Source organism: Gobio gobio, assembly GCF_949357685.1.
Source record: "Gobio gobio genome assembly, chromosome: 7".
In the NCBI taxonomy this organism is placed as follows: Eukaryota; Metazoa; Chordata; class Actinopteri; order Cypriniformes; family Gobionidae; genus Gobio; species Gobio gobio.
Window position 1 is genome coordinate 37205411 of NC_137103.1, and position 22764 is coordinate 37228174.

General features: G+C 36.7%; 2 protein-coding genes across 4 annotated transcripts in view; one reads left to right on the plus strand and one right to left on the minus strand.

The window, feature by feature from the left end:
• piga (phosphatidylinositol glycan anchor biosynthesis, class A) overlaps window positions 1–22764 on the minus strand; it is an 882343-nt gene that overhangs the window by 83496 nt on the left and 776083 nt on the right. The gene's annotated exons all lie outside the window — the stretch shown is intronic.
• Window positions 1–22764, plus strand: part of acp6 (acid phosphatase 6, lysophosphatidic) — a 72862-nt gene that overhangs the window by 10239 nt on the left and 39859 nt on the right. For all 3 annotated transcript variants that reach the window (XM_079822253.1, XM_079822255.1, XM_079822254.1), the window contains exons 4-6: window positions 1264–1394; window positions 2736–2815; window positions 2931–3018. In XM_079822253.1, the coding sequence (XP_079678379.1) occupies window positions 1264–1394; window positions 2736–2815; window positions 2931–3018 (299 nt within the window). The remainder of the gene's footprint in view (window positions 1–1263; window positions 1395–2735; window positions 2816–2930; window positions 3019–22764) is intronic.

Genomic DNA, 22764 nt, shown 5'->3' on the forward strand with positions numbered 1-22764 from the left:
CACTGCCGATGTGCGAGTCCGACGGTTAAGTAGAGAGGTTTTAGATAAAGAGTTTGAGTGATTAATTATCATCATCTAACCTGATGAAAATATATTTATGCAATGTTATGTTGCAATAATGTTCCACATTATATTTAATCTGCAACAACATTGTGAACTTTTGTAATGATTATATTCAAATTGCAAACACATGAGGAGACCCACGACTGGCAGATCAACGTGCCACTACATTTCTCTCCGTAGTCTCAATAGTTTACAAAATAAAAAAATTGAATGGAATGTGGAGGATTTGAACTGTGACAAGATGATTGACAGGGCAGTTTAAACGACAGGATGTGACAGGATCCATGTAACTAAGTCACAGAGCTGTCCGTTAAAGATGAAGTAGTATGCCCCAAAGCTTGCATACTCCTGCTACACACTCAAAAGTATTTACATTACATTTATGCGTTTGGCAGACGCTTTTATCCAAAGCGTTGCTAGCGCCATGCTCTACTGTTTGAGCTACAGGAAAGCAACAGTGATGCTTTTGTATTTACTTTTTCTTCACAAAAAGAGTACATACTTTCAGAGTATAGTATACTTAGGCGAATTGGGACACAGCATCAGGCTACAGGCAGGAGAGTTTTTATTTAAAAAAATGATCATGGTTGGAGCTAAATTCTGCAGGACGGCAGCACATCAGAACTGACGTTTTCCATCTCAGTTCTAGAGAATTGTGTGCATACTGCTTTGTGGTAACAGTTTGGCGAGGGTCCTTTGACAATCGTGACAATACCCCTGTGCACAAAGCAAGGTCAAAAAAGATAAAGGTTTAGGAGTCTGGTGTAGAAGAACTTGACTGACCTGCAACAAAGCTCAGACCTGAACCCCATTGAACAGCTTTGGGATTGCAACCAAAACCCCTTCTCCCAGCCAGCATCAGTGATGCTTTTGTATCTGAATGAGAGCAAATCTCTGCAGCCACATTCCAACATATAATAAAAGCTTTCTGTGAAGAGTAGAAAATGAAAGACCAAATGGTTTTGAAATGAAATGCTCAGCAAACATACTGTATGGGTCTGTTGTTTGGATGTCCAGATAGTTATGGCCATATAGTGTAATTTTCCAGCATGTTTTGAGTGCATGTTTGGATTGATGGTAAATGGCAGTGTCAGACATCATGTAAACATTAGCATACCTAAATGTTTAGATGGAAATTGTGCCCGGTTGTCATATAAAAAAAAATAATAATTACACTGACTTTGGCTCCTGCTTCCATAGGGTGGAACTTATCCAGGTCAGCTGACCACGGTGGGCATGCAACAGCTGTACGATCTTGGAGTGAGGTTAAGAAAGAAATACATAGAGAATGAGCCCTTCCTCACACCTTCTTTCAACCCTAAAGAAGTTTAGTGAGTGCTATTGACGAATCTTTATTGAAATATTTATATTGTTTGCCACCATTTGTGCTACTGACAAAAATGACACCTTAAATTGTATTATATTGGGGAGAAAAAAAACAGTAACACTTTAAAGTATGGTTGTTAAAGGGTTAGTTCACCCAAAAATGAAAATTCTGTCATTAATTACTCACCCTCATGTCGTTCGAGACCCGTAAGACCTCCGTTCATATTCGGAACACAAATTAAGATATTTTAGTGTAAAGCTGATGGCTGAAAGGCTTCATATAGGCCTCCATTGGCATTCAGTACATTTCCTCTCCCAAGACGCATAAAAGGCACTTAAAACGTCGTTACAAAGTCCATCTCACCACAGTGGCTCTACAATAATTTTACGATGCGACGACAATAGTTTTTGTGCGCAAAAAAAAATCAAAATAACACCTTTATCCAACTTGTTTTTCGCTTCCGTGTGTGCCTCCACGACGCATGCGCGAGAATATGACGCAGATCCGGCGTTCGGACAGATGACCCAGAAGCGATTTGTTTACAAGCAGAGTAAGACGCGTGTGTCTAAGCTGTTGGATTCTACATTGATCGTGCTTTAGGTCTCGGTGTAGTTCTCAAAATCGGACTAAAGTGTGCATTTCATGGATTCCCGAACGCTGGCGCTACGTCATATTCTCGCGCATGCGTCGTGGAGGCACACACGGAAGCGAAGAACAAGTTTGATAAAGGTGTTATTTTGATTTTTTTTTGCGCACAAAAACTATTGTCGTCGCATCATAAAATTATTGTAGAGCCACTTTGGTGAGATGGACTTAGTAACGACGTTTTAAGTGCCTTTTATGCGTCTTGGGAGAGGAAATGTACTGAATGCTAATGGAGGCCTATCTGAAGCCTTTCTCAGCCATCAGCTTTACACTAAAATATCTTAATTTGTGTTCCGAATATGAATGGAGGTCTGACGGGTCTCGAACGACATGAGGGTGAGTAATTAATGACAGAATTTTCATTTTTGGGTGAACTAACCCTTTAACATCAGTTAGTTAACAAACTTTTATCTATCGAACTTAGTTTGTTAATTTTAAGATCTACTAATACATCAAGGTAGAATCTATTAATATTATTTAATGGACCTGAGCTTACATGCATTGTTTATCAACAATAAACAGTTGTATTTTTATTAACATTGACAGATATTAAGAGATACTGTAACAAAAGACGTTAACTAATGGGACTTAAAGTGTTACAATGTAATAAATTATCCTAATTTATATGAATATGTTTATGGCTCTGAACTGCGTCATTAAGCTAAATGAGTAAGATAAAGTATCTGTCGTTGATTTACAGCATTCGCTCTACCAACATTGTACGCACCATTGAGTCGGCTAAGTGTTTGGTGGCAGGACTGTTTCAACAGGAACAAGCAGGTAAGGTGGCAGCTCAGCTGCGCTTTTTTGTGTGGTTTTGGTTGAGTAATGGATGAGATGAGCATGACACACTCCTGTGTTTGCCTTTCCGTGTTTGATTTTCTCCCACTCTAAGGTGTTGTGTCCATCCTCACTGATAAGGCAGAAAATGAAGTCCTTTATCCCAACTATCATGGATGCAAGCTGCTCCAGCAGCTCATTGGGTAAAACCTGCTTTTATTTTCACAATAATATTGATAATAGACAAACTTCATATAACCATTCATACTGAATTAGGAAATATTATTATTAGCTTGAGAATAATAATAATAATTAAAGCTGCAAGCAGCATTTAGCGGGGTTCAAGCCTTTAAGGCCTTTAAGCACACAAGCATCAAAAGACATTACGTTTTATTTAGCAAGATTTTAAACACTGAAATAATAGATGGAAAACTTAAATTACAGGCAATTTACCATAGGAAACACATGGTTTTTAACAGTTATAGCGCCACCTATGGTCCGATCTCTGTAAAGCTTTGCATGCTTGTTAAGGATCTAATGTCACACATGCCCACCAATTTTCGTGAAGTTTTGAGTTGTCCCTTAGAATTTATAGGCTTTTGAGTGTATTTTGCCACGTCTCTTTTCTAAATGACCCTGTTATAGCCATCCAAATGCAAAAGTTCAACTTTCTTTTGATAATTATTGATCTAGAGAGTCCAGAGAATTGTCCTAGACTGGTTTGGTTCCAATCGGGCAAAAAAACAGGGACTAATTTGCAAAATTAGGTTTTTAACATAATGGTGAATATTTAATGAACGATTTGATTGACAGCAATGATTCTAGAGGCAAAGTTGTTTAGTATGAGGAGACCTATCAAATGATATCAATATTGTGGGAATATGTGAAACATGACGTGATTACAGAGCCATAAAACTCGTTAGCGCCTGCTAGTGGCCAATTTCTTTAAATTCTTATTGACCTCTAGGGCCATGAGTCAAACATGCCCATCAAGTTTTGTTCCGATCGGCCTCCGTTAACCTTGTCTAATAGGTTCTCAAATTTCATTGGCCAATAGCGGGCCATGTTTTTTGAGTTACACCATATTCCTCATAGACATGCATGGTACCTTGGACCAAGACACTGCATACCAACTTTCAAGTCAATCGGACTAGCAGTCGGGTGGTTATAGCCCTTTTCATGTTTCCTTCATGTAATAGCGCCACCAAGTGTTCAATCCTCACAATTATTTTTACTGTGACCAAAGACTGAGCCCATGCACATGTGTACAAAGTTTGGTGAAGATATCTCATTTCGTTCTTGAGTTATAGCCCTTTTAGTAAAATAGGCTCTGAAACAGGCTTCAAACCAGTTGTTCCATTATGCATGCTTACACACACACACACACACACACACACACACACACACACACACACACACACACACACACACACACACACACACACACACACACACCACACACACACACACACATTTTTTTTAATGCTATGGTCTATGATCATTTCACATAGATCTTTGTAACTATTAATCAGATTATTAAAAGTGTATTCAGAAACATTGGACTACACACAAATTATGTTGTAGATACAGACATTATAACTATATGATGTTGCAGTAAACATAACAAAATTCCTGCAAGTCTCCTTCAAGATTCACATTTCTCAATGTGACACAATTGTCATTAGTAATACTTAATAGATTAATTTTGACTACATGTGATGTAAATGTTTAAATAGTGATTTTTTTAAAGTCTAAATATGGCTTATAGATCAATTTTTTTGTGTGTAGTACAATAAAATGAACAGCGGGGGGCAGCAAACGACCACTTATTGGCTTATTATAACCAAGACTAAGCCCATACACATGTGTACCAAGTTTGGTTAAGATATCTCATTTTGTTCTTGAGTTATAGCCATTTTAGTAAAATAGGCTCCTCCCACAACATTCGTTTAACATTTTAGTTTTGTTCATCATGGACTCACCTTTCTAATGATACAAGACACTTGAGTCTACGACATACGGTTTAGGAGTTATGAGCAGTTAAATATGACTTAGAGATCAATTATTTTGTGTGTAGTACAATAAAATGAACAGCGGGGGGCAGCAAACGACCACTTATTGGCTTAATATACCATTATTTTGATATGAACTCTGTAATTTTCACCTTTTTAACTGTTATAGAGTCAAATATTGTCCGATCTGTCTGAAATTTTTCATGCTTGTTAAGAGGCATAGGATTTTTAAGTAGATCTGAGCATTCATTGAATAGATATAGGCATTTGGAGACACTTGGTCAAGGCCACATCTTGAAATTACCCTGTTATAACCATTCAGATGCAAAAGTTTAACTTTTTTTTATAATTATTGCTCTAAAGAGTCCAGAGAATTGTACTGCACTGGTTTGGTTCTGATCAGGTCGAAAAATCTATTACTAGTTTGCAAAAAGAGGTTTTTAACATAATCGTTAATATTTAATGAACGATTTGATTGACAGTATTGGTTCTTGAGGCAAAGTTGTTTAGCATGAGGAGATCTATCATAATATATGCATATTATGTGGATGTTTTTAACCCCACCTGATTACAGAGATGGAAAATACCATTTACAGCCAAAACAGGCAATTCATCATAGGGAATACATGGTTTTCAAAGCTTTTTAACAGTTATAGCGCAACCTATGGTCCAATCTCCATGAAACTTTGCACACTTCTTCAGCATGTTATGTCGCATATACATAACAATTTTAGTGATGTTTTGAGTTTTCCATTAAGATTTATAGGCTATTGAGTGTATTTTGCTACATCCCTCTTCTAAATGACACTGTTATAGCCATCTAAATGCAAAAGTTTGACTTTTTTTTGATAATTATTGATCTAGAGAGTCCAAAGAATTGTCCTAGACTGGTTTGGTTCTGATCGGGCAAAAAACCAGGGACTAGTTCGCAAAAGTAGGTTTTTAACATAATTGCAAATATTTAATGAACAATTGGATTGACAGCAATGGTTCCAGAGGCAAAGTTGTTCAATATGAGGAGGTCTATCAAACGATATGCATATTTCGTGGATGTGTTAAACACCACGTGATTACAGTGCCATAAAACTTGTTAGCGCCAAGTAGTGGCCGATTTCTTTCAAAATTGTTATAGACCTCTAGGGCCATAAGTCAAACATACCCATCGAGTTTCGTTCTGATCGGCCTCCGGTAACCTTGTCTAATAGGTGCTCAAATTTAATTGGCCTTGGCGGCCATGTTTTTTGAGATACGCCAATGTCCTCATAGACATACATGGTACCTTGGACCAAGACACTGCATACCAATTTTCAAGTCAATCGGACTAGCGGTCGGGTGGTTATAGCCATTTTCATGTTTTTTTCGTGTTATAGCGCCACCAAGTGTTCAATCATCGCGTTTTTTTTATCGTGACCAAAAACTGAGTCTATACACATGTGTACCAAGTTTGGTGAAGATATCTCATTTTGTTCTTGAGTTATAGCCATTTTAGTAAAATAGGCTCCTCCCACAACATTCGTTTTCCGCCCCTTAGCAACCGTGAATAGAAATTTCAACTTTTTTTCGATAATTATTGATATTCAGACTCCAGAGAACATTTCTGCACTGGTTTGGTTCCGATCGGGCAAAAAACCTAGGACTAGTTCGCAAAAGTAGTTTTTTGACAAAATTCAAAATGGCGGAAAATCTATCATGGCGGAAATGAAATCGGAGATATACGTTTTGTTCGTCATGGACTCACCTTTCCAATGATATAAGACACTTGAGTCTACGACATACGGTTTAGGAGTTATGAGCAGTTTCGCGCAATTGATTGCTATAGCGCCACCTATAGGCCAATCTGGCTCATAATTTGATAACCTCTCCTCGATTTGTGTACTACCATCTGACAAAGTTTCAAAGTTCCAGCCCTTACGGTTTGGGCTGCACGATGCGTTTTAGCGGAGAATAATAATAATAATTAAAGCTGCAAGCAGCATTTAGCGGGGTTCAAGCCTTTAAGGCCTTTAAGCACACAAGCATCAAAAGACATTACGTTTCATTTAGCAAGATTTTAAACACTGAAATAACAGATGGAAAAGTCCATTTACAGGCAATATTGGCAATTTACCATAGAAAACATATGGTTTTAAAAGGTTTTTAATAGTTATAGCGCCACCTATGGTCCGATCTCTATAAAACTTTGCATGCTTGTTAATGATGTTATGACACACATGCCCACCAATTTTCGTGAAGTTTTGAGTTTTCCCTTAGAATATATCAAATGATATGCATATTTTGTGGATGTGTGCAACACCACGTGATTACAGAGCCATAAAACTCATTAGCGCCAACTAGTGGCCGATTTCTTTCAAAATTCTTACCGACCTCTAGGGCCATGAGACTTGTCTAATAGGTGCTCAAATTTAATTGACTGTGGCAGCCATGTTTTTTGAGATATGCCAATGTCCTCACAGACATACTTGGTACCTTGGACCAAGACACTGCATACCAATTTTCAAGTCAATCGGACTAGCGGTCGGGTGGTTAAAGCCATTTTCATGTTTTTTTACGTTATTGCGCCACCAAGAGTTAAATCGTCGCGATTTTTTTTATTGTGACCAAAGACTCAGCCTATACACATGTCTACCATGTTTGGTAAAGATATCTCATTTTGTTCTTGAGTTATAGCTTTTTTAGTAAATAGGCTCCGCCCTGAACGACTATTTTTACGCTCCTTAACAACCGTGAATATAAATTTCGACTTTTTTTTGATAATTATTGATAACCTGACTCCAGAGAACATTTTGTCACTGGTTTGGTTCCGATCGGGCAAAAAACCTAGGACTAGTTTGCAAAAGTAGTTTTTTGACAAAATTCAAAATGGCGGAAAATCTATAATGGCGGAAATTAAATCGGAGATATACGTTTTGTTCGTCATGGACTCACCTTTCCAATGATATAAGACACTTGAGTCTACGACATACGGTTTATGAGTTATGAGCCATTTCGCGCTTTTGATTGCTGTAGCGCCACCTATTGTCCAATCGGGTTCATACTCTGACAACATTAGCCTCGATTTTTGTACTATCATCTGATGAAGTTTCAAGTCTCTAGCATTTACGCTTTGGTCTGCACGATCACAGTTTAAATATGATTGAACAATATTAGTTTAGAGCAGCGTTTTTCAATAGGTGAGGCGCGCCTCCCCTGGGGGGCGCCAAAGAGCCACAGGGGAGGCGCGACGTGAAGAAAAAATAAAAATAAACCATATACTCGCGTCGCGGTATACTGGGTAAAAGCTACGCGGGATACTTGCGTCGTGGTACAAACGAGTTGACTGATTACTGACAAGTAGTAATGCTGACAGATTAAGCAATGACTCCTTCTGGCTCAACGTGTGCACGGGTGCTCAAACAATAGGCCTACTCGAAAACTGAAGGATTTTATGAATGGCACCTGTTTTCAACACAAACACTCTACGCAGAAAGAGTGTTTCTTGAACTTAGAAAAAACTGCAATGCAATTATTTTTTTACGGGGTAGGCTATGTTTATTTTTTTCAATCATTTTAAAATTAATTGGAGAATTAACTTGAATGTGCCTAATAGCCTATGTGTTGTAGCCATTAAATAAGCGCATTTAGTTTCATATGTTAAAATATTATATGTTATTTTTTTCCATCTATATGTTGATTATGAAAAGTGAACACCATGAGTAAGATAGGATGCATCGGGGACATGGAATGGGTCAGACATGATTGACCACTTCATTAAGTTTCGTTTTGTAGAAAGACTTTCTTTAGTTTAAAGTGAATTTCGTTTTGTATAAATTGTATCTTAATTTTAATAAATGTTTATTCAACAAATTGCCTGGATTTAATAAATAAGAAGCAAATATAGCCGCGATCAATTGCATTGCACGCGTGAACTGGAGCGCATCATAAATTCATATCTCATATCAGATATCTTAATTTTTTATTATAAATTAATCGAAACTCAGTTTATGCCTCATAGACATGAAAAATATTTAAGAAAGCTTTATGTTTCTTTGAACGAAACTATTCAAAACGAAAAGAAATAGGCTAGCTAACGTTACTCAATGTAATCCATGATGTGCATTTCTCTCTGTAGGCTAGGCGTGTTCAATACGGAGATGGCGATCTTCAACTTAATTTTTGCAGCTGACACAGACAGAAAAGACTAGTGTAGGCCTAATACAAATCAATGCACGAAATCGAACTTTTTTATTTTAAATTTTTATTTTATTCAGCTCGAATGTGGACTTGAAGCAGAGACTGGCAGAAATGCCGATCAGGCGTTTCTGGTTGTCTGTGGAGAGCGAGTTCCCTCAGATCTCCACTAAGGCTATGCAAGTCCTAATCCCCTTCACCTCCACTTACTTGTGTGAGTGTGGGTTTTCCGCACTGACCATGATTAAAAATAAATACAGATCAAGGCTGCAGGTGGAGGACGACTTGCGTTTATTTCTCTCTGCAGTGCAGCCCCGCATCGAACACCTCTGCGCGTCAAAAGCGCGTCCTCGTTGTTCCCACTGATATGGGCGGTTATTCAAAGTTCAAAATTAAAATTCAAATGACGTGAATGACACGTGCAAATGACGTGAATGGTGCATTTTGTTTATTGTTTAAATCTGAATGTATGATTTTAAATAATTTTAGCCACATACAAATCTTGTATGTGGCTGAAAAAAAAATTGTAATGCAAATCTTTTTGATCTGATAACATGCCTTCAATGCAGTTGACTGTTATGTGTTATGCGCTCCGTGAACAAAAAGCGTTGTCGTTCATTGATCAGAGAGCTGTCCATTGTGCTGATTTTGTTCGAGACGATGTGCATTAAAATGAGCGCTTAAAGAGATAGAATTTTCATTTTAAAGTGAACTGTCATCATATACTCACCCTCAATTTGTTTCAAGCCTGTATGAATTTCTTTCTTCTGCTAAACACAAAGCAAGATATTTTGAAGAATGTCAGTAACCAAACAGTTAACTGGTCCCATTGACCTCCATAGTATATATATATTTTTCTTACTATGGAAGTCAATGGGACCAGTTAACTGTTTGGTTACTGACATTCTTCAAAATATCTTGCTTTGTGTGCAGCAGAAGAAATTCATACAGGCTTGAAACAAATTGAGGGTGAGTATATGATGACAGAATTTTCATTTTAAAGTGAACTATCCCTTTAAGACCCAGACACAAGTTTCACACTTGTAACATTCACATGTTAAGCATGTTTTGTTGACTTATGGTTAGGCCTACTGATGTTCTGTGATTTTTAAAAGTAGCCTCAAATAGGCCTGCATAAAGTTGGAAGTTATTTACTGTTGCAAAGATTTATGAATGCACTTCTTAAAAAAAAAAAAGGAAATAAAATACAATATGAAAAAATATTTACATTTTATTAGTTGTTATTGAAACTCATCATTGCCAGGAACACACAGAAGATGGCATTTACTGCTGAGGCGTGTGTGGGTTAGAAGAGGCGGACAGGATTTTGGGGAAGGGGGGGCTCGGCTGTCCTTACCTACTCTAAGGGGAGGCTCACATTCACCCAATTTGAAAACCCCTGGTTTAGAGGATAAGCCAATGAGTGGTCTTCTGCTGCCATCTGGTGGCAATTTTAGGTAATACGCCATAATATATTTGAGATAAATTAATTTGACAAAATGTGATTGTAAATATTGTAATAATGACTTTATAATGTCTAAATAGGAATTATAGAACATGATAAGTAAATAGTATGAAAAAATGACTATTTATGCCCAGCAGGTGGCAGCAGAGAACCACTCATTGGCTCATTTTCATTTTAAATGTCTGTTTTTCATTTAATGGGCACATTTTCCAAGTTAATGTCTTCAAACGTGCTTAACTCACATGCACATTTTGTTGGTGATATAAATATTTGAAATAAATGATGGGTAACAAATAGCTTATTCCAGGTCTTCCCCTTTAAAACATATTTTCAGGCATTATTTTAATTGTAATTTAATAATTATTGTAAAAACATTAATCAAATGAACAAATTAATTGATAAACATTGACAAAATGTCATTTTCAATGCTATTATAATGTTTTTTTAGAGTTTATATATATGCTTAGTGGACAGAATGAACCAATGAGTGGTCTTCTGCTGCCCTCTGCTGGACATTCTACTTATTAATAAAGTCTTTTCACAGTTGCTTTGCAATAAACACTATAAAATCAGTTATATATCAAATTGGTCTTCCATGTTAATTCCATTATGCATGCTTATACACACACACACACACACACACACACACACACACACACACACACACACACACACACACACACACACACACACACACACTTTTTCACAAACTATGGTCTATAATCATTTCACATAGCTCTTTGTAACTATTAATCAGATTATTAAAAATGTATTCCGAAAAATAGGACTACACACACACACACACACACACACACACACACACACACACACACACAAACACATTTTGTTGTAGATACAGACATTTTAACTATATGATGTTGCAGTAAACAAAATGTTTCCTGCAAGTCTCCTTCAAGATTCACATTTCTCAATGTGACAATTGTCAATAATAATACTTAATAGATTAATTTTAACTAAATGTGATTGTAAATGTTAAAATAGTGATTTATTTAAAGTCTGAATATGACTTATACATCAATATTAGAGTGTAGTACAATAAAATGAACAGCGGGGGGCAGCAAACAACCACTTATTGGCTTAATATACCATTATTTTCATAATTTTCAGCTTTTTAACTGTTATAGAGGCAAATATTGTCCTATCTGTCTGAAAATGATCATGCTTGTTTAGAGGCATATTACACATGTTCTGACTTGTTTTTTAAGAATATCTGAGCATTCATTGAATAGATTTAGGCATTTGGGGACACTTGGCCAAGGCCACACCTTGAAATAATGTTATAGCCATTCAGATGCAATAGTTTAACTTTATTTTAAATAATTATTGCTCTAAAGAGTCCAGAGAATCGTACTACAGTGGTTTGGTTCCGATCGGGCAAAAAAATCTAGGACTAGATTGCAAAATGAGGTTATTAACATAATTGTGAATGTTTAAATAACGATTTGATTGACAGTATTGGTTCTTGAAGCAAAGTTGTTCAGTATGAGGAGATCTATCATAATTTATGCATATTATGTGGATGTTTTTAACCCCACCTGATTACAGAGATGGAAAATACCATTTACAGCCAATACAGGCATTTCACCATTGGGAATACATGGTTTTCAAAGCGTTTTAACAGTTATAGCGCCACCTAGGGTCCGATCTCCATGAAACTTTGCAGGATTCTTCAACATGTTATGATACATATACATAACATTTTTCGTGAAGTTTTGAGTTTTCCTTTAGGATTTATAGCCTTTTGAGTGTATTTTGCTAAGCTCCTCTTCTAAATGACCCTGTTATAGCCATACAAATGCAAAAGTTCAACTTTTTTTTGATAATTATTGATCTAGAGAGTCCAGAGAATTGTTCTAGACTGGTTTGGTTCCCATCGGGCAAAAATCCAGGGACTAGTTTGCAAAAGTAGGTTTTAAACATAATCGCGGATATTTAATGAACGGTTTGATTGACAGCAATGCTTCTAGAGGCAAAGTTGTTCAACATGAGGAGACCTATCATATGATGTGTATATTTGGTTGATGTGTGCAACACCACGTGATTACAGAGCCATAAAACTCGTTAGCGCCAACTAGTGGCCGATTTCTTTCAAAATTCTTACAGACCTCTAGGGCCATGAGTCAAAGATGCCCACCAAGTTTCATTCCGATCGGCCTCCGTTAACCTTGTCTTAGAGGTGCTCAAACTTCATTAGCCGATAGCAGCCATGTTTTTTGAGATACGCCAATGTCCTCATAGACATACATGGTACCTTGGACCAAAACACTGCATACCAATTTTCAAGTCAATCGGACTAGCGGTCGGGTGGTTATAGCCATTTTCATGTTTTTTTCGTGTTATAGCGCCACCAAGTGGTCAATCGTCGCGATTGTTTTATCGTGACCAAAGACTTAGCCCATACATACGTGTACCAAGTTTGGTAAAGATATCTCATTTTGTTCTTGAGTTATAGCCATTTTAGTAAAATAGGCTCCTCCCACAACATTCGTTTTCCGCCCCTTTGCGACCTTGAAGCGAAATTTATACTTTTTTTCGATAATTATTGATATTCAGACTCCAGAGAACATTTCTGCACTAGTTTGGTTCCGATCAGGCAAAAATCCAGGGACTAGTTCGCAAAAGTAGTTTTTTGACAAAATTCAAAATGGCGGAAAATCTATTATGACGGAAATGAAATCGGAGATATACGTTTTGTTCGTCAGGGACTCACCTTTCCAATGATATAAGACACTTGAGTCTACGACATACGGTTTATGAGTTATGAGCAGTTTCGCGCAATTGATTGCTATAGCGCCACCTATAGGCCAATCTGGCTCATAATTTGATAACCTCTCCTCGATTTTTGTACTACCATCTGACAAAGTTTCAAAGCTCCAGCACTTACGGTTTGGGCTGCACGATGCGTTTTACGGCAGAATAATAATAATAATAAAAATCAGCACAAATACAATAGGTTTTCAGCACTTCGTGCTTGAACCCCTAATTAAAGCTGCAAGCAGCATTTAGCGGGGTTCAAGCCTTTAAGGCCTTTAAGCACACAAGCATCAAAAGACATTAGGTTTTATTTAGCAAGATTTTAAACACTGAAATAATAGATGGAAAACTTAAATTACAGGCAATTTACCATAGGAAACATATGGTTTTTAACAGTTATAGCGCCACCTATGGTCCGATCTCTGTAAAGCTTTGCATGCTTGTTAAGGATCTAATGTCACACATGCCCACCAATTTTCGTGAAGTTTTGAGTTGTCCCTTAGAATTTATAGGCTTTTGAGTGTATTTTGCCACGTCTCTTTTCTAAATGACCCTTTTATAGCCATCCAAATGCAAAAGTTCAACTTTCTTTTGATAATTATTGATCTAGAGAGTCCAGAGAATTGTCCTAGACTGGTTTGGTTCCAATCGGGCAAAAAAACAGGGACTAGTTTGCAAAATTTGTGAAAATTGTGAATATTTAATGAACGATTTGATTGACAGCAATGATTCTAGAGGCAAAGTTGTTTAGTATGAGGAGACCTATCAAATGATATCAATATTGTGGGAATATGTGAAACATGACGTGATTACAGAGCCATAAAACTCGTTAGCGCCTGCTAGTGGCCAATTTCTTTAAATTCTTATTGACCTCTAGGGCAATGAGTCAAACATGCCCATCAAGTTTTGTTCCGATCGGCCTCCGTTAACCTTGTCTAATAGGTTCTCAAATTTCATTGGCCAATAGCGGCCATGTTTTTTGAGTTACACCATATTCCTCATAGACATGCATGGTACCTTGGACCAAGACACTGCATACCAACTTTCAAGTCAATCGGACTAGCAGTCGGGTGGTTATAGCCCTTTTCATGTTTCCTTCATGTTATAGCGCCACCAAGTGTTCAATCCTCACAATTATTTTTACTGTGACCAAAGACTGAGCCCATGCACATGTGTACAAAGTTTGGTGAAGATATCTCATTTCGTTCTTGAGTTATAGCCCTTTTAGTAAAATAGGCTCTGAAACAGGCTTCAAACCAGTTGTTCCATTATGCATGCTTACACACACACACACACACACACACACACACACACACACACACACACACACACACACACACACACACAAACACACACACACACACACACACACACACACACACACACACACACACATTTTTTTTAATGCTATGGTCTATGATCATTTCACATAGATCTTTGTAACTATTAATCAGATTATTAAAAGTGTATTCAGAAACATTGGACTACACACAAATTATGTTGTAGATACAGACATTATAACTATATGATGTTGCAGTAAACATAACAAAATTCCTGCAAGTCTCCTTCAAGATTCACATTTCTCAATGTGACACAATTGTCAGTAGTAATACTTAATAGATTAATTTTGACTACATGTGATGTAAATGTTTAAATAGTGATTTTTTTAAAGTCTAAATATGACTTATAGATCAATTTTTTTGTGTGTAGTACAATAAAATGAACAGCGGGGGGCAGCAAACGACCACTTATTGGCTTATTATAACCAAGACTAAGCCCATACACATGTGTACCAAGTTTGGTTAAGATATCTTATTTTGTTCTTGAGTTATAGCCATTTTAGTAAAATAGGCTCCTCCCACAACATTCGTTTAACATATTAGTTTTGTTCATCATGGACTCACCTTTCTAATGATACAAGACACTTGAGTCTACGACATACGGTTTAGGAGTTATGAGCAGTTAAATATGACTTAGAGATCAATTATTTTGTGTGTAGTACAATAAAATGAACAGCGGGGGGCAGCAAACGACCACTTATTGGCTTAATATACCATTATTTTGATATGAACTCTGTAATTTTCACCTTTTTAACTGTTATAGAGGCAAATATTGTCCGATCTGTCTGAAATTTTTCATGCTTGTTAAGAGGCATAGGATACATGTACTGACTTGTTTTTAAGTAGATCTGAGCATTCATTGAATAGATATAGGCATTTGGAGACACTTGGTCAAGGCCACATCTTGAAATTACCCTGTTATAACCATTCAGATGCAAAAGTTTAACTTTTTTTTATAATTATTGCTCTAAAGAGTCCAGAGAATTGTACTGCACTGGTTTGGTTCTGATCAGGTCGAAAAATCTATTACTAGTTTGCAAAAAGAGGTTTTTAACAAAATCGTTAATATTTAATGAACGATTTGATTGACAGTATTGGTTCTTGAGGCAAAGTTGTTTAGCATGAGGAGATCTATCATAATATATGCATATTATGTGGATGTTTTTAACCCCACCTGATTACAGAGATGGAAAATACCATTTACAGCCAATACAGGCAATTCATCATAGGGAATACATGGTTTTCAAAGCTTTTTAACAGTTATAGCGCCACCTATGGTCCAATCTCCATGAAACTTTGCACACTTCTTCAGCATGTTATGTCACATATACATAACAATTTTAGTGACGTTTTGAGTTTTCCATTAAGATTTATAGGCTATTGAGTGTATTTTGCTACATCCCTCTTCTAAATGACACTGTTATAGCCATTTAAATGCAAAAGTTGGACTTTTTTTTTGATAATTATTGATCTAGAGAGTCCAAAGAATTGTCCTAGACTGGTTTGGTTCTGATCGGGCAAAAAACCAGGGACTAGTTCGCAAAAGTAGGTTTTTAACATAATTGCAAATATTTAATGAACAATTGGATTGACAGCAATGGTTCCAGAGGCAAAGTTGTTCAATATGAGGAGGTCTATCAAACGATATGCATATTTCATGGATGTGTTAAACACCACGTGATTACAGTGCCATAAAACTTGTTAGCGCCAACTAGTGGCCGATTTCTTTCAAAATTCTTACAGACCTCTAGGGCCATGAGTCAAACATGCCCACCGAGTTTCATTCCGATCAGCTTCCGTTAACCTTGTCTTAGATGTACTCAAAATTCATTGGCCGATAGCGGCCATGTTTTTTAAGATACGCCAATGTCCTCATAGACATATATGGCACCTTGGATCAAGACACTGCATACCAATTTTCAAGTCAATCGGACTAGCGGTCGGGTGGTTATAGCCATTTTCATGTTTTTTTTGTGTTATAGCGCCACCAAGTGTTCAATCGTCGCGATTGTTTTATCGTGACCAAACACTCAGCCCATACATATGTGTACCAAGGTTGGTAAAGATATCTCATTTTGTTCTTGAGTTATAGCCATTTTAGTAAAATAGGCTCCTCCCACAACATTCGTTTTCTGAACCTTAGCAACCGTGAATCGAAATTTCAACTTTTTTTCGATAATTATTGATATTCAGACTCCAGAGAACATTTCTGCACTGGTTTGGTTCCGATCGGGCTAAAATCCAGGGACTAGTTCGCAAAAGTAGTTTTTCAACAAAATTCAAAATGACGGAAAAATTTGCATACCGGAAATGAAATCGGAGATATACATTATTTACGTCAGGTATTCAGCTTTCCAATGATATAAGACACTTGAGTCTATGACATACGGTTTAGGAGTTATGAGCAGTTTCGCACAATTGATTGCTATAGCGCCACCTATAGGCCAATTTGGCTCATAATTTGATAACCTCTCCTCGATTTTTGGGCTACCATCTGACAAAGTTTCAACGCTCCAGCCCTTACGGTTTGGGCTGCACGATGCGTTTTAGCGGAGAATAATAATAATAAAAACCCTTACAATTACAATAGGGTTTCAGCACTTCGTGCTTGAACCCCTAATTAAAGCTGCAAGCAGCATTTAGCGGGGTTCAAGCCTTTAAGGCCTTTAAGCACACAAGCATCAAAAGACATTAAGTTTTATTTAGCAAGATTTTAAACGCTGAAATAATAGATGGAAAATTCAATTTACAGGCAATTCACCATAGGAAACATGGTTTTAAAAGGTTTTTAACAGTTATAGCGCCACCTATGGTCCGATCTCTATAAAACGTTTAATGCTTGTTAAGGATCTAATCTCACACATGGCCACCAATTTTCGTGAAGTTTTGAGCTTTCCCTTAGAATTTATAGGCTTTTGAGGGGTTTTTTGCCACGCCTCTTTTCGAAATGACCCTGTTATAGCCATCCAAATGCAAAAGTAAAACTTTTTTTGATAATTATTGATCTAGAGAGTCCAGAGAATTGTCCTAGACTGGTTTGGTTCCGATCGGGCAAAAAAACAGGGACTTATTTGCAAAAGTAGGTTTTTAACATAATCACAAATATTTAATGAACGATTTGATTGACAGCAATGTTTCTAGAGACAAAGTTGTTCAGTATGAGGAGATCTATCAAATTATATCAATATTGTGAGAATATGTGAAACATCACGTGATTACAGAGCCATAAAACTAATTGGCGCCTACTAGTGGCCAAATTCTTAAAAAATTATTACAGACCTCTAGGACCCTGAGTCAAACATGCTCGCCAACTTTTGTTCCGATCGGCCTCTGTTAACCTTGTCTAATAAGTGCTCACATTTCATTGGCCAATGGCGGCCATGTTTTTTGAGCTACGCCAATTTCCTTTATAGACATGCGTGGTACCTTGGACCAAGACACTGCATACCAACTTTCAAGTCAATCGGACTGGCAGTCGGGTGGTTATAGCCCTTTTCATGTTTTTTTATGTTATAGCGCCACCAAGTGTTCAATCCTCACAATTCTTTTTACCTTGACCAAAGACTCATCCCATACACAAGTGTACCAAGTTTGGTGAAGATATCTCATTTAGTTCCTGAGTTATAGCCCTTTTAGTAAAATAGGCTCTGAAACAGGCTTCAAACCAGTTGTTCCATTATGCATGGTTACACACACACACACACACACACACACACAATATTTTTGAGATATGTTATTGTGAAAATATCTTTTAATGGTCTATGAGCATGTCACATTTTTTTGTGAAATGCACCACGTTCTAGTATTATTTACTATGATTAACCATGTATCTATAACCATAGATCAATATTAGAGTGTAGTACAATAAAATGAACAGCGGGGGGCAGCAAAAGACCACATATTGGTCATTATTTTCATATGAACTCTGTCATTTTCACCTTTTTAACTGTTATAGAGGCAAATATTGTCCTATCTGTCTGAAAATTGTCATGCTTGTTTGGAGGCATATTACACATGTTCTGACTTGTTTTTAAGAATATCTGAGCATTCATTGAATAGATATAGGCATTTGGGGACACTTGGTCAAGGCCAGACACACACACACTTTTTTAATGCTATGGTCTATAATCATTTCACATAGCTCTTTGTAACTATTAATCAGATTTTTAAAAATGTATTCAGAAACATAGGACTACACACACATTTTGTTGTAGTTACAGACATTTGAACTTTATGATGTTGCAGTAAACAAAATGTTTCCTGCAAGTCTCCTTCAAGATTCACATTTCTCAATGTGACAATTGTCAATAGTAATACTTAATAGATTAATTTTAACTAAATGTGATAGCAAATGTTAAAATAGTGATTTATTTAAAGCTGAAAATGACTTGTATATCAATATTAGAGTGTAGTACAATAAAATGAACAGCGGGGGGCAGCAAACGACCACTTATTGGCTTAATATACCATTATTTTCATAATTTTCAGCTTTTTAACTGTTATAGAGGCAAATATGGTCCTATCTGTCTGAAAATTTTCATGCTTGTTTAGAGGCATAGTACACATGTTCTGACTTGTTTTTAAGAATATCTGAGCATTCATTGAATAGATATAGGCATTTGGGGACACTTGGTCAAGGCCACATCTTGAAATAACCCAGTTATAGCCATTCAGATGCAAAAGTTTAACTTTTTTTAAAAATAATTATTGCTCTAAAGAGTCCAGAGAATTGTACTGCCCTGGGTTGGTTCTGATCAGGTTGAAAAATCTATGACTAGTTTGCAAAAGTAGGTTATTAACATAATTGTGAATGTTTAAATAACGATTTGATTGACAGTATTGGTTCTTGAGGCAAAGTTGTTCAGTATGAGGAGATCTATCATAATTTATGCATATTATGTGGACGTTTTTAACCCCACCTGATTACAGAGATGGAGAATACCATTTACAGCCAATACAGGCATTTCACCATAGGAATACATGGTTTTCAAAGCTTTTTAACAGTTATAGCGCCACCTATGGTCCGATCTCCATGAAACTTTGCATGCTTTTTCAGCATGTTATGTTACATATACATAATAATTTTCGTGAAGTTTTGAGTTTTCCTTTAGGATTTATATGCTTTTGAGTGTATTTTGCTACGCCCCTCTTCTAAATGACCCTGTTATAGGCATTCAAATGCAAAAGTTCAACTTTTTTTGATAATTATTGATCTAGAGAGTCCAGAGAATTGTCCTAAACTGGTTTGTTTCCGATCAGGCAAAAATCCAGAGACTAGTTCGCAAAAGTAGGTTTCAAACATAATCGCAAATATTTAATGAACGATTTGATTGACAGCAATGCTTTAAGAGGAAAAGTTGTTCAGTATGAGGAGCCCTATCATATGATGTGTATATTTGGTTGATGTGTGCAACACCACGTGATTACAGAGCCAAAAAACTCGTTAGCGCCAACTAGTGGCCGATTTCTTTCAAAATTTTTACAGACCTCTAAGTCCATGAGTCAAACATGCCCACCGAGTTTCATTCCGATCAGCCTCCGTTAACCTTGTCTTAGAGGTGCTCAAACTTCATTGGCCAATAGCAGCCATGTTTTTTGAGATACGCCAATGTCCTCATAGACATATATGGTACCTTGGACCAAGACACTGCATACCAATTTTCAAGTCAATCGGACTAGCGGTCGGGTCGTTATAGCCATTTTCATGTTTTTTTCGTGTTATAGCGCCACCAAGTGTTCAATCGTCGCGATTATTTTATCGTGACCCAAGACTCAGTCCATACACATGTGTACAAAGTTTGGTAAAGATATCTCATTTTGTTCTTGAGTTATAGCCATTTTAGTAAAATAGGCTCCTCCCACAACGTTCGTTTTCCGCCCCTTAGCGATCGTGAATAGAAATTTCAACTTTTTTTCGATAATTATTGATATTCATACTCCAGAGAACATTTCTGCACTGGTTTGGTTCCGATCGGGCAAAAATCCAGGGACTAGTTCGCAAAAGTAGTTTTTTGACAAAATTCAAAATGGCGGAAAATCTATAATGGCGGAAATGAAATCGGAGATATACATTTTTTACGTCAGGTATTCAGCTTTCCATTGATATAAGACACTTGAGTCTACGACATACGGTTTAGGAGTTATGAGCAGTTTTGCGCAATTGATTGCTATAGCGCCACCTATAGGCCAATCTGGCTCATAATTTGATAACCTCTCCTCGATTTTTGTACTACCATCTGACAAAGTTTCAAAGCTCCAGCTTCTACGGTTTGGGCTGCACGATGCGTTTTAGCGGAGAATAATAATAATAATAATTAAAGCTGCAAGCAGCATTTAGCGGGGTTCAAGCCTTTAAGGCCTTTAAGCACACAAGCATCAAAAGACATTAAGTTTTATTTAGCAAGATTTTAAACGCTGAAATAATAGTTGGAAAATTCAATTTACAGGCAATTCACCATAGGAAACATGGTTTTAAAAGGTTTTTAACAGTTATAGCGCCACCTATGGTCCGATCTCTATAAAACGTTTAATGCTTGTTAAGGATCTAATCTCACACATGGCCACCAATTTTCGTGAAGTTTTGAGCTTTCCCTTAAAATTTATAGGCTTTTGAGGGTTTTTTGCCACGCCTCTTTTCGAAATGACCCTGTTATAGCCATCCAAATGCAAAAGTTAAACTTTTTTTGATAATTATTGATCTTGAGAGTCCAGAGAATTGTCCTAGACTGGTTTGGTTCCGATCGGGCAAAAAAACAGGGACTTATTTGCAAAAGTAGGTTTTTAACATAATCACAAATATTTAATGAACGATTTGATTGACAGCAATGTTTCTAGAGACAAAGTTGTTCAGTATGAGGAGATCTATCAAATTATATCAATATTGTGAGAATATGTGAAACATCACGTGATTACAGAGCCATAAAACTAATTGGCGCCTACTAGTGGCCAAATTCTTAAAAAATTATTACAGACCTCTAGGACCCTGAGTCAAACATGCTCGCCAACTTTTGTTCCGATCGGCCTCTGTTAACCTTGTCTAATAAGTGCTCACATTTCATTGGCCAATGGCGGCCATGTTTTTTGAGCTACGCCAATTTCCTTTATAGACATGCGTGGTACCTTGGACCAAGACACTGCATACCAACTTTCAAGTCAATCGGACTGGCAGTCGGGTGGTTATAGCCCTTTTCATGTTTTTTTATGTTATAGCGCCACCAAGTGTTCAATCCTCACAATTCTTTTTACCTTGACCAAAGACTCATCCCATACACAAGTGTACCAAGTTTGGTGAAGATATCTCATTTCGTTCCTGAGTTATAGCCCTTTTAGTAAAATAGGCTCTGAAACAGGCTTCAAACCAGTTGTTCCATTATGCATGGTTACACACACACACACACACACACACACACAATATTTTTGAGATATGTTATTGTGAAAATATCTTTTAATGGTCTATGAGCATGTCACATTTTTTTGTGAAATGCACCACGTTCTAGTATTATTTACTATGATTAACCATGTATCTATAACCATAGATCAATATTAGAGTGTAGTACAATAAAATGAACAGCGGGGGGCAGCAAAAGACCACATATTGGTCATTATTTTCATATGAACTCTGTCATTTTCACCTTTTTAACTGTTATAGAGGCAAATATTGTCCTATCTGTCTGAAAATTGTCATGCTTGTTTGGAGGCATATTACACATGTTCTGACTTGTTTTTAAGAATATCTGAGCATTCATTGAATAGATATAGGCATTTGGGGACACTTGGTCAAGGCCAGACACACACACACTTTTTTAATGCTATGGTCTATAATCATTTCACATAGCTCTTTGTAACTATTAATCAGATTTTTAAAAATGTATTCAGAAACATAGGACTACACACACACATTTTGTTGTAGTTACAGACATTTGAACTTTATGATGTTGCAGTAAACAAAATGTTTCCTGCAAGTCTCCTTCAAGATTCACATTTCTCAATGTGACAACTGTCAATAGTAATACTTAATAGATTAATTTTAACTAAATGTGATAGCAAATGTTAAAATAGTGATTTATTTAAAGCTGAAAATGACTTGTATATCAATATTAGAGTGTAGTACAATAAAATGAACAGCGGGGGGCAGCAAACGACCACTTATTGGCTTAATATACCATTATTTTCATAATTTTCAGCTTTTTA